Source organism: Habropoda laboriosa, unplaced genomic scaffold (genome assembly GCF_001263275.1).
Source record: "Habropoda laboriosa isolate 0110345459 unplaced genomic scaffold, ASM126327v1 scaffold67, whole genome shotgun sequence".
Lineage (NCBI taxonomy): Eukaryota > Metazoa > Arthropoda > Insecta > Hymenoptera > Apidae > Habropoda > Habropoda laboriosa.
The window spans coordinates 2048242-2061127 of NW_017100242.1; the positions used below are offsets into that span (position 1 = coordinate 2048242).

At 38.1% G+C, this 12886-nt stretch overlaps 1 protein-coding gene across 1 annotated transcript in view; it reads left to right on the forward strand.

The window, feature by feature from the left end:
* The window catches only part of LOC108571905 (protocadherin-15), a 54345-nt gene that overhangs the window by 19338 nt on the left and 22121 nt on the right, over positions 1-12886 (forward strand). Inside the window, exons 6-8 of the mRNA XM_017934063.1 lie at positions 9826-9975; positions 10618-10836; positions 11145-11339. Of these exons, the coding sequence (XP_017789552.1) occupies positions 9826-9975; positions 10618-10836; positions 11145-11339 (564 nt within the window). The remainder of the gene's footprint in view (positions 1-9825; positions 9976-10617; positions 10837-11144; positions 11340-12886) is intronic.

Here is a 12886-nt window from a genome sequence, read left to right on the forward strand (position 1 = left end):
TCAAGAAAGTATAGTAAGTATAGTAGCCGCCAAGTCAGCTGGTGCTGGACGTAGGATGAAAGCACAAGAAAGGATTCGATGAGTCATCAAGACGAGTCACTGATCCTCGCACTACATATATACGCATTAACATATCGGTTCCCTTTACCGCGATGCATACGTGGTGTCTTGTTGTTACGAGCGTTAAACACTTGGCTACTTGCCACAATTTCTTCCTCCTTTCCTTCCTTTTCTGCGACATCTAACCGTGGGGAGAATAACGTCATAGGATACTCGATGATCCTATCGTGACTGAATTACATTTTGCATTTACATAATATATGTTACATTATGTATTTTTTTATCAGGGTGTCTGTAGTGGATACTAAATCGAGGTCAATTCTTGTTTGAGTACTCGAGAGGGGCATGAGTCCCACTGGTCACGAAAGGGTTAACTAATGAGAACACGGTAGCTGTGCAGTTTCTTAAACTATGGGGTTTTCTTTTCTGTTTTTTTTTTTAAGTCTCCTTGGTTAGAAAATAAAATATGGGAAGTAATAGGAGAAATATGGTATATGGAAACACGACAGAGGTTGAAAATAATATACTAAGGGTGTTCCAGAAATTTCTACGTATGGATGATAACAATTCGGAAGAAAAAATTCTTAGAAATGCAAATAAAAAAATTAGAGGTAAAATTCTGGTTGAAGACTGTCTAGAGTTCAAGGGCGCTCTTCGTTGCTCCGAGCACAGCCGAGAGCAGTGGGCGGAGCAAGCGACGTCGACAGTCAAACCTGGAGGGGGAAATAACGGTAGTGGTGGGGGTGTAGTAAAGGTATAGCCAGTGTAACAAACATAGAAGCCCATGAAATCGGTCAGCAGTCAAAGTAAACATATTTCCAGCGTTCTAACAAAGTAATTGACACAAACATGGAAACGCAAGCTATCCTAGATCAAACTGTACCACCACTTAATTTTTCAATTTACAAACTCGTCACATTTCTTCCACCGACTACACCTTTTTCCAGCACACACGATCACTATTGCTTTTTCAAACCGCGCGATCACTGCACAGACTAGTTCCTCCCAGTAGGCGTGGCTTACTGCTCTAATTTGTCCGATCGCTTGACACAGAGCAACGTGGAGATCGAACCTAACCTAACAATGCGGAGCATGTCGCTGATTTCAGCTCGATGACGTTAATCTATGCCGATTAAAATCGTCGAAGTGCGTAACGAATGTCAATCGATGGCTGTCCTGTAAATGTCACCAACCGAGGAGCCGTGGGCTTAGGCAAACAAAGAAACTCGCGTTACAACCAGGTATATTCGCGAGTAGGATAACACGCGGTGGGCAGCCGGTATGGCACGACTTATATGCACCGATGCAAGCATGTGCAACTGGTATGATGGTGGAACAGTCGCCTCGCGGCATTAGTCACCATTCGACTCGCGGCAATGTAACGCAAACCTGAAATTTTGTTTTCGTTTAGCCCGGCGGGCATTCTCGGACGTGGCGAATTCGTTCTTTCTACATATACATACATATATATATATACACGTGAAATTTATTCCCATCTCTGTTGCGTGCGATCGTTAAGCCGGCGGTGGAACGCGATCGCGTGCAACCTGCTCGAAAAAATTTCGTCGCTTGGTATATAAAAGTGCATTCGGAAACACGCTAACACGGCTCACGCTCCAACTTACGTATTAACGTATTGATGAAAGTGAAACCACGGCGTGCGTCCTTCATTCCTCGACAGCTTTTGTTCCCCGAGACTGTATTTCAAGTGAATCGAAAAAGTACGCGCCTGGTAAACTGGTTAGCGAAGCGCACTCCAAGTAAATGTTACTTGTATCAAGTTTAAATCGATAACTATCGAATCGATTTGTACTCTGCAATTGTTAAATTGTGCTCAGTGTGATTGTAATTTTACGAGACTTTTTTAAACTATTCCTGGCATTCCTCCGCATATTTTTCTATATATTTTCAGTAACTCGTCCTTTGATTATGATTACAAAATTTTTAAATAAGTAACAAATAATTCTGTCACAAAAAAAAATCCTTTTTTTCTCTAATAAACCGGGATAATCCGGGTTACCCAATCGACGTTCCCAAATATCGGGAGTCGATGTTGAGAAAAATTTAAAACGCCTGAAAACAAATATCAAATCCACTCTACAATTTTGAACACCATTTAATTTAATATTACACCTTCCACGGTAAAAGTTTCTTCAAATAATCATCGTTTCTCAACAGTCAATTCTGCACAGGACGATAAAAGCTTTCTATGCTCGTACTCACATACGTCCAGGGGAAAGAGAAAAAAATCTAACCTAACCGTTTACTTTGCCGCACGTAGAAGTTGACAAGCCGTGGCGTAATTTTTCTAGTGTCGAAAGAAAAACGCCAGCAGTGCTTTGCTCAGACATACGGGTCTCGAAGAATAGGAAAAAAGGTTGGACCGTTTCGACTTTCTCGTGGCGAGCTGGCGTAATTGTAAATGGTCGGAATAAGTAACGCAACGCTCGACCTGTGCGCGAAACGTTCCATCAGCATCAAATCCGCGCGAAACGTTCTTCGCGTGCACGGAGATTAATGGTGAACGTTAGACGAGTATGTGGGTGTTCGTCAAACCAACGGTTTCTGCAACGTGGCCACGGATATCTGCTTCTTTCGTACGTAGCAAGTGTTCGAGCATTGGCGTAGGATCGGTGTCCGTTTCACGCGCGACGAGCATCAAAGCTGCAGAACGCGATCAGATTTCGCCAACCATTTGAATTTTATGGAAAAATCTAGGAATCACGGTCTGTTATGTTTATCACGCCTAATTCGTGTTTTAGAATAGTTAGATTTATTAACGGAAGAGTAAACACGCCTTGTTCTTCACTTTTATTGGTTCAATTAGACGACTTTGTTCAACGACGATTATCCCTTTCTCCAACTTCTATAGATTCCTAAACACTGGTTAAGGCTTCTCGGTGTAAGTTATACTTTCTTAGAAGCCACACTATGCCCTTCTGGTTAATGTACAGAGCAAAGAGGTCTTAAAATGTTTTATCAGGGATTTATCGAAATACTGACACGTGTCCGCGTTTCATTTGCAGTTACGCGGCTGACAAAACAGACTGACACAGTGAAACATGTTGTGACGTTTCTGTGAAAAGATACAACTTTTTTTTTTAGATAGAAATATCGAACGGTGTAAAGTTTCGCCAGTGGCCTGCGATATTTGTTTTTCAGTTTCCGCGAAAAATAGGATCGAACTGTTTCGTTTAGATAATGTACACAGAATGAAGGGTATTAAACAAGATAAATAACGTGTATATTAATAATTATCGATAAAATGTAATTTTATAAATTCCAACATTTTTGTAGTATTAGTTCCATATGCCAATTAAAATGTCCAAGTCGGAAAATATTTCCAATCGAATAAATTTTTCTTTCATAAATAAAAATATACAGGGTTAATCTACAAGAAAAAATAAGTCGAAAATGTAGAGTAACATTTTTTCACACGAAGCATCACTTCCGAATAAACCGACGCTGAAGATTTGTGGGGCATCCATGCACTCGCACGTGATCTCACTCACCTCTACATCCAACAAATATCACTGCAAACTACCTGTATTGCTGTCTGAGTTTATCACATTAGAAAGTGAAGGATAAACAGTGAACTAAAAGGAAGAACCAACGTTGCAACGATAGAATAGCTTGGACATAGACAGATATTTACTTACGGAGTCTCTTTATTTTTCCGTCAGCTAAACACAAGTACGCGCGTGCTCAAATCTTCAACATCGATTTACTCGGAAATGAAGCTTCGTACAAAAAAATGCCACTCCACAATTTCGATTTATTTTTTCACGTAGATTCATCCCCCTTAGAAATTTTTCCATCTCACAGGGAAAATACAATTAAAATGAGAATAACATCCCGAGACACCCTATATATGCATCTACTGTCTATTGATTAAAAATGTATCCCAAAGAGAGTTCACCAAACACGATATTCCAATAAGTCTCGCAGCTTTATTTATACCCCTGGACCGTAACAAAGTGTGCTTGCTGTTTCTAACGCTATAGGGTGTACTTCGCGAAACGGTGATTACAGATCGTCTATCGTTTCCTTCCGTGTCGAACAGGCAGCAATATTAGATAGATAGCGGCGTGACTGTGAGTTCTGAGACCTCCAATAAAACAATGAGTGCAAACTCGTGCGCGGATACGTCTCTCGGGCCGTGGCTGACGCGAACCGCATAAAATTACACGGTAATCTCGGATTCGAGTCAATGATCTTATCGAGACGTGGAAAAACAGGCGTGTGTGTATATTGCGCAAGGTGCATGACGTTTCCGGAAACGCGGCGTGTATCCTCAAGGCGCTGCGGACGGTGCACACGAATCGCGCGACTCTACGGATGATCGATTTCTCTATAAGACCGGCACAACACTCGCAGAAGAAAATCACAGCGTGCAACGATAAAATCGTCGGACCGTGCTAACCTTTGAATACGATGCAACTCGCTTCTTCTTTACTTTCGCATGTACATAGGTACACTGCGGTTTAGAAGTGTCAGCACACCCCTTATGTTCCTACGGAAAGTATTATGCACGATTTAAATTACATTTCTTCGCCAAAGTTAGTATCATATGTCGGGAAAAAATATACAGTGTGTTCACCCTGTTAATTTCCAGCGTTCGTCTCTCGTAAGTGGTAGATCTCTGAGAAAAGTAGAAGTGGACAGAGTTTCGTTATTTTTTATGGACAATACAACGGCCCGAATAGATTTGCAATCATTTTTCAATTTTGCAAAAACGACTTGTTATCACTAGACTGCGGATTTTTATGCATTTATAGGAAATTTAAAGATACGAAATCGCACGGAATGCACGTAATGTTTTTATGAAATTTAAAAAAATTTTTCATTTAAAACAAAATTTCTTTTTCAACTGTTTGTAATACCTGGGAGGTGAAATAATTTTCTACCGTAAATTCACTTTCTCTACTATATTCTCAAAAATATAAATTCGTATAATAATCCGCAATCTAGCTATCACACTTGAACGGAATTTTCATTTTTCTTTTGTAAACAGTGCACATATCGAGTTTTCGTGGGGTACGCTTAAAAACTTGAAGAGATTATCTTCACTTTTACAATAGAAAGTACCCCTCGTACCACAATACATTTTTCAATAGGACACAATCTTTTATGGACACCTATTATATGAAAGTGGCTGGCGAGACAGGTTCAACGACCTACCACAAAACTCATTTTCAAACTCAATTTCGTGACAACGTTTGGCGTGGCATAATCAATGACACACCGTTAGGATCTCATTTTTACGACGTACCTTAAATGAAAATCGATATTTACTAGTTTTATCGTATACACTCCTTGCGCTACCAAATTCCAGAATGAATGATTTTTCTTTTTAAATAAATTTCCTTCACATTCGGTAAGTGTTTCGGTACTTATGAAACAGAGTGTACGCGGCAGACGTGTATTATAATACGTCATAACGCTGCATTGTGCAGTTTATTCCAACATTGCAACATCGGCTTCGCATCACGAGGCTGTATTAAGCGTCAGGATGCTGGAGATTCCTAACGTGCGGTATTTCGGAATGGAGGGCAAGAATCGTGCGATGGGCTTGTCATAGAAGCTGTCTTCATTTATCTTGGTTATTCGTTTGCAGACAGGTTTATCTCGCACATGTTTACGAACGACAATAAGAGCAAATTCTGAGAGTGAATATACGCAACAAAGAATAAAATGCAAACAATTTGATAATAGAATTAAAAGCAATTTATCCGTTGTAGAGCAGAGATTTGTCAGATAAATCAGTCGGTTCTCGATGAACCAGTTTTCCACGTAGAATTACATTCAGCACAGTCATAAATTAACAATTATTCTCATTAATCGGTTCATAGAACGGCCAAGTAACGTGCGAAACATTCCGAACCCAAGTGATATATCATGTATCCTGCATACTTATCCAAAAGGATGATGATTTATACACCGCTGCAGGAATGTTATAATTTACAATGCTTAAATACCAATGTTAAGGATGTATGACCGGTTTGACGAGCGACACAGCCAACTGCCAGTTACAAATGCGATACAAGAAGTGTGCTAACTGCTTCGTACATTTGTTACTCTCTAATGCGCAAGATTCTTAGGACGCGTTTTAAGTTTTCACCCAACGGAAGTTCGCAAAACTGACGGAACAGCCTCGAGGTTAAAATAGAAAATAACACGCACGGTTGAAAGAGAAAGAGAGTGTATCGATAAAATTAACAGATAAAATTGGATAAAAGACAGCATCCTAGATAATCGACCATGGAACCTTTTAACGCGATGAAAGTGCTGCTGTTCGTGTTACTAGTGCGGCCGGATGTCGACGACGTAGCCGCCGTTTTAATGGTGAGTGACCACTAGGTATGTTGATCGTGCACGGATTACGCCGTGCAATAGAATCCTTTAACTTCGACATTGACATCGTATGATGTATATAACGACCTAGCTGTGTCGTACATTCATCGACTCAGATCTTGGCTAGGTATTAAATAAGCTACCATTAACGTCTCTATCAATCAGACGGCATTGCATCGCGTGGTATCTCGCGATTGAATGCCATTTAAAAGGGTGCACCGCCCTGAGGCACCTAAAAACAGGGCAAACTTTGGGAATTTTTTTCATAGGTAGCTACTGCACGAAAAGTTTCAATTTTTTTAGAGGATATAAATGCAGCTTTCAACTTATTTTCACAATTTTTTAAAAGTAAAAATGTTACAAAATTAAGTTGAAAAAAATTCGCAAAGTTAGCTACGTTTAGACGACTCAGAGTGGTGTATTTCATTGAAGTTTAACTTAAGAGGCACCTAAAAACAGGGCAAACTTTCGGAATTTTTTTCATAGGTAGCTACTGCACGAAAAGTTTCAATTTTTTTAGAGGATATAAATGCAACTTTCAACTTACTTTCACAATTTTTCAAAAATAAAAATGTTACAAAATTAAGGTGAAAAAAATTCCCAAAGTTAGCTACGTTTAGACGACTCAGAGTGGTGTATTTCATTGAAGTTTGACTTAAGAGGCACCTAAAAACAGGGCAAACTTTGGGAATTTTTTTCATAGGTAGCTACTGCCCGAAAAGTTTCAATTTTTTTAGAGGATATAAATGCAGCTTTCAACTTATTTTCACAATTTTTTAAAAGTAAAAATGTTACAAAATTAAGTTGAAAAAAATTCGCAAAGTTAGCTACGTTTAGACGACTCAGAGTGGTGTATTCCATTGAAGTTTCATTTAAGCGTAGAATAGGAAAGGATCGTTCGATAGATTTATCTCTGGTAAAGTATAGAAACGAGGGTTTTTCAACAAAGCTACGCGACAAAATAAAAATGTTACAAAATTAAGGTGAAAAAAATTCGCAAAGTTAGCTACGTTTAGACGACTCAGAGTGGTGTATTCCATTGAAGTTTCATTTAAGCGTAGAATAGGAAAGGATCGTTCGATAGATTTATCTCTGGTAAAGTATAGAAACGAGGGTTTTTCAACAAAGCTACGCGATATATTAAAGTAGTATAAAAGTACAACGCAATATTCAACTCAGGCAACGCAATACTCTACTCAAAGACTTCAACTAATAACTAACTCTCCCACGCATCTTCCATATTATTCATTCTTTCACCTGCACATTTTCTCCTTCTCTGTTTCACCATTCCTGTCGCTCAATAAGTAACCAGCGGGTTAACTCGTTTGCTGCTAGTGTACAAGAGTAGGTTTACAACATCGTGGGCTACCTGTATTCGTTTCAATTTTGACAACGAGATCAGACAAAAATACGTGTAATCGTGATGAATCTTCCGAGTACTTTAAACGCAATATCGCTCTTCCTACTGGGAATAATGCATCTCACTGTAACAGCTGCCGCTACAGGTGTGGCTCATTTGAATATTATGTGGAACAGCTGGTCCACTTCTTGGATGCATTGTCCTTCGTTCCACGAACTGCATAAATCCTTTCCAACGGAAATGTAATACTGCGTGTTTCGTGTATTCGATCTGAGGAATATTTCGAGAAAATCCATACAGACCTCGCATGCTATCTTAAATAAAGTTGCAATACACTATTTGCAGATTTGTTTATTGATAAATTTGCAATGTTGTCTTTGCAAAAATTCTTCCTTCTTTTAGATCCTCAATTTTCACTCGAACAGAAATTTAAAAATTGCCTTAACCTTGTTTATTATATTATCAAAATTATGAATGAAAAGTTATTCCATTTTTGAATAATAATCGAAATATAGAATTTAACTTCTTTTAGAAATTTTCACATCTGAGGTTACACAAAATTTGAAATAAATAGTGAAAAAATTAGCTATAATTGTTAGAATTATAATATCGTCAGGTGTCAGGGAAAATTGATCAAACTGAAAGGAGAGTGTTAAAAAAGTGCCAAATTTGTGGCACTTTAGGCCTCATAAACGCACAATTATGAATGATGCCTCGTTAAAATTTTATGTGCCTGAAGGGGTACAAATTTGGCACTTTTTCAACATCCTCCTTTCCAATTCTCCCTTCGAATATTATTAATACAGTACTATCCAGAAAATTAGAAAATAGAATCTCAATTTCCACGAAGTATCGATCTCTAAAAAAACACACATTCATCTGTGGACTCGAAACAAGGAAGCGACACGCTTGGAACGAAAATTGCTACCAAATTGAATACCCGGTAATTAAAAAAGAAGCCCGCTTACTCGACAAAGTGGCGAGTATTTTTTCTCTCTCATTGTTGACGTCACGGACGAAATCGCATCACGATTAAGATCAACAAGCCACGCCCGTTATTACGACACAGAAGAAAGAAGAAAGAACAGAGAGCAAAGCGAAAGAGAATGGTTCCCGTGAAGCGGCAATAAGGCTTGTACTTTAGCTCGCGATGGCTTTCAGCCTGTATTCGTAGCCGTGTCAAAAACGCTATTCTTTCAACGTTTCGCCTCTTTGCACAGAAACTTCATTTCAAACCGCGAGTTCTATCAGCGAATATAATCACTTTTGTTCTTTTGTCGATCTACCAGAGATACTATATCCAGGCGAACGATTGCGCTCGGGCTTCCCGACTTTCTACGATTCTTCTAATTCGAAAAAAGTAAAAAAAATCGATCGCACGTTAACGAGTAATAAAATGCTGCTCTAAATGTAATTGAATTTGAAGTGTGTGTACACGTTTGATCGAGTTTCGTACATAGAATTTCTTCACACAGGAAATTGGCGTTATATTCCGTAGTATAATATATACGTATTGCATGTCATACGGAGAAAATATGTTCGGTCTGTTTCTGAATACAAAGGGAAATTAAATTTGGAAAATATGAAACGCGAGTAAAACAGAGGAACTTCAATTTCAGTATGAAGAGACACTTTATATTATCATAGCTTCCCTACGGAATTGCACGAATGTGACGAATGGTATTTGAACCATGTTTATCACGTGATCAGGAAGAATGTTTTTTGCTATTTCATTGTGTTATAATTAATATTCGAATAGAATATCCGTCGCAGAATATTTCATTAGCTATAATGTAAAATACACCGTTAAATATGAAGGTGATAAATATTTTATACTTGAGTGAAAATTAAGTGTACTTTATTAGTACATTAGTACTTCGTTCAAATTTATAGTTAATTTATTTACCAATGCTGTTCAAGTTAATCGAAACTGACGTATTTCCTTATATTATATTGTGACAATCACAACCATAAGTCTGTGTCACCTTACGATTAATAGTAGTATAAAATAACGCGATAAAAAATGTGCGATAATCTGTTTCCAAACACAGGATCGAGCGAGAAATGTATCCGACAGATTCACATCCACCACCACTTTGACTGTAAATATCAGAGATGACGATGATCAAGATCCTTCCTTCATCTACCAGGGTTGCATGCTTTTAGATGGCGCCTGCATTAATCCAGAATATTCAGCGTCGGTAAGTGTATTTATCCATAATTTTCTATAATAATAAATTATCATTCGGAACACCCACAATGACGAACACAAAAAAATACAAATGAAATTTTTCGAAAATATAGAAATGTTGTTGTAAATTATTTTGCATTGAATTTAATTTTCCTATTTGATAGTCCTATTAAATTACACTTGTTAATAATGTAAAATTTTGAAAAATACAAAATATCCAATTGAAACATAAAAGCAGATTCGGAATGAATGAGATATTTTGCACGTTTCGGTTACTTCACGATGCAACACAAATCAAGCCAAGTAAAATTTACAATCAAAATTAGTAATATTTTCACACGTACAAGTCCAAAGGTTTAAAATACATATCGCAATAAAATACTATAAAAATCAACACGACTCTTTAATAGTTACTACCGTTGCAACTGAAAATTTCACAAATGGACGTAACACTTGATTTCATCCACGGCAACGACTCGCGATGCACATCTGTACATGTACTTACATATGATCGTGCATTGCATAGTTAAACTACGACGACCGACCCTCCATTCTTAATACGCGGCCGATTTCTTCGGTTCGAAATGTTGCGTGACACTATTCTAAACCATCGGTGAACCGGTTCTATGCATTGTGCCTTTTTCCCTGTCAGGTATCGAGCGGAGTGTTATCCGGGATACTCAATATATCGCCGGAGAAAATACAAGCTGTTGATATGGACAGCATAAATGCGCCCATTCATTATTCCTTCCTCAGTGCCAGCCCCTCGAATTACCGGGAATTTTTCGAAATAAACCCGAACACCGGCGCCGTGAAGCAAATCAAGGCAGTCGACACAACGGTTACCAAAAAATTCGATATTATCATTAAGGTGAGTGTTGACGTAAGCGTAGAATTTTTGATACTTGTTGATAACGGATTATAGGCGCGAATACTGAATAATTTTGGAAATATAAATAATGAAAATTACTTTTTCTTAGAGTACCCTTCGTGAATATTATATTAAATTAAATATTAAAATTATTGGTTGCTTCCATAATTACAGCAAAAATGATCTATTGTATATGTTATTATTTAAAAAAAATGAATTCAACTCTCTTGCAAGCATAATAGTGAAGAATCCAACAACAAGAAATTGCGAGTTTAAGTACACTAACTCGTTTCTTTATTTCACAAAAGGCTGTTGAAGTATCCGAAGCGAAACGATCAGCGACAGCTAAATTGACTATTACCGTGAAGCCAGTCGACAGCAATCCTCCAATTATAACAGCGTCGAATGTAGAAGGATTCGTTGATGAGAACGCTCCGATTGGAACAAAGGTTATCGACAAAAATGGAGGTCCCATAGTGCTCACCGTTTCGGACGCTGATTTGGTAAGTTTAATCTTTGAACATGATCTGGTCTCGTTCAACGAGCCATAAACGAGATGTGAATCGACCGTTTAATCCTTCTTGTTAACGGATCACTTTCCTATTTATCCGTTGCATCGATCGTTGTGCAAAAATACCCGGGGGAAAAAATCGGCGAAAGGAACACCAGGGGATTAAGCAACGAAAATAGAAATGAATATTCATGACGTTCCTTTTGAAACCGCTCGTCAGGCTCTTTAATTAACCGACAAGGGAAATTCGGTAACGTGAAAATTCTTTTTTTGAAAAAATTTCAAACTCTGCGCAAATTTTAGTTCAATCGGTGCTGATAACGAAACTATTTTTTGTTTCGCCAATGAAACGGTCCTGGGGGTGAGAACATCCTCTCCAAAAAAAAAAAAAAAAATTGTGAGTTTGCATATTGATCGTGAATATTTACGAAACTACGATATGGGGAAAAAAGTTCGATTCGAAGTTGCGCAGTTTTTAGTGTCCTACATTGTGGTGGCAAAGAATTTTCGAAAAACATTTTTTCCAAAAAATTCAGACTGGTGTGGGTAAATTTTGAGAAAAGGTAAATTCAAAGTTGTGAAGTTTTTGATATCTTGTATTGTGACGATAAAGAATTTTCAAAAAATCAAGAGTGATAAATTAGAAAAAAGCATCTTTGAAGTTATCGGCGTCAATTGAACTGCATTTCTGCAAAGTTTCAAATTTCTTCGAATTTTCGAATTACCGAACTTCCTTCTGCGAGAAAATCGATGACACAATCGGAGATGTGTGCGTATATAAAATAAAATTCCCCGTTTTTCCGAGGTACATATTTTTTTTTTAGTAGAATTACCCCCCTTCCCCTGTAATTTGCATATTATTAAAAGCCGGCGCTATTGCTGTACGAAGGTCTCGTGTTAAATCGAGCATCTACATTCCTTTCTCCCTTTCAGAACACCAATATTAGTGTGAACGTAAAATATCCGATAAACGAACCCACGTGACACGCTGCCGGTATTCGCGAAAATTCCTAATATCCGCAAGTGAATTAACATTAAGTTAATTAAGACATCGACCGTTCCGGGGAAATTGCTCGGGCTAGAATTGTATTCTGCTCCGTTCCAATGAAATTAGTGCAGTTTGGTCACTGGTTGATAGATATTTCTGGGAACCCTGGTGCACCACGATGCAGTCATTTACAAAATTGTTTACGTATCGATAAAATGAAACGGTGGGGAAAATTTGAAGAAAGAGAGAAAGTTGATGAAAAATTACACCAGAACACAGGTTCTTAACCCTTTCGGTACGCCACTAACGAACGGGTCGTCGTGCCATTAGTGCACACCATGCACATTAAGAGTGTCTCGCGTTTTTTCAAATCTTAGAGGATTTCGTTGGAACAGCAAAGGACTTAAGGGTGTATCGGATAAAGGGAATGTTGTTGAGGCCTTGTTCTGTATTTTAAAATAAATCTTCACTTTGAGTTGTCGAGGCGCGAGCGAATGCGACGCGCTTAGTGGATGCCGGATATAACCGGCGCTAGTCGCGAAAGGGTTAAA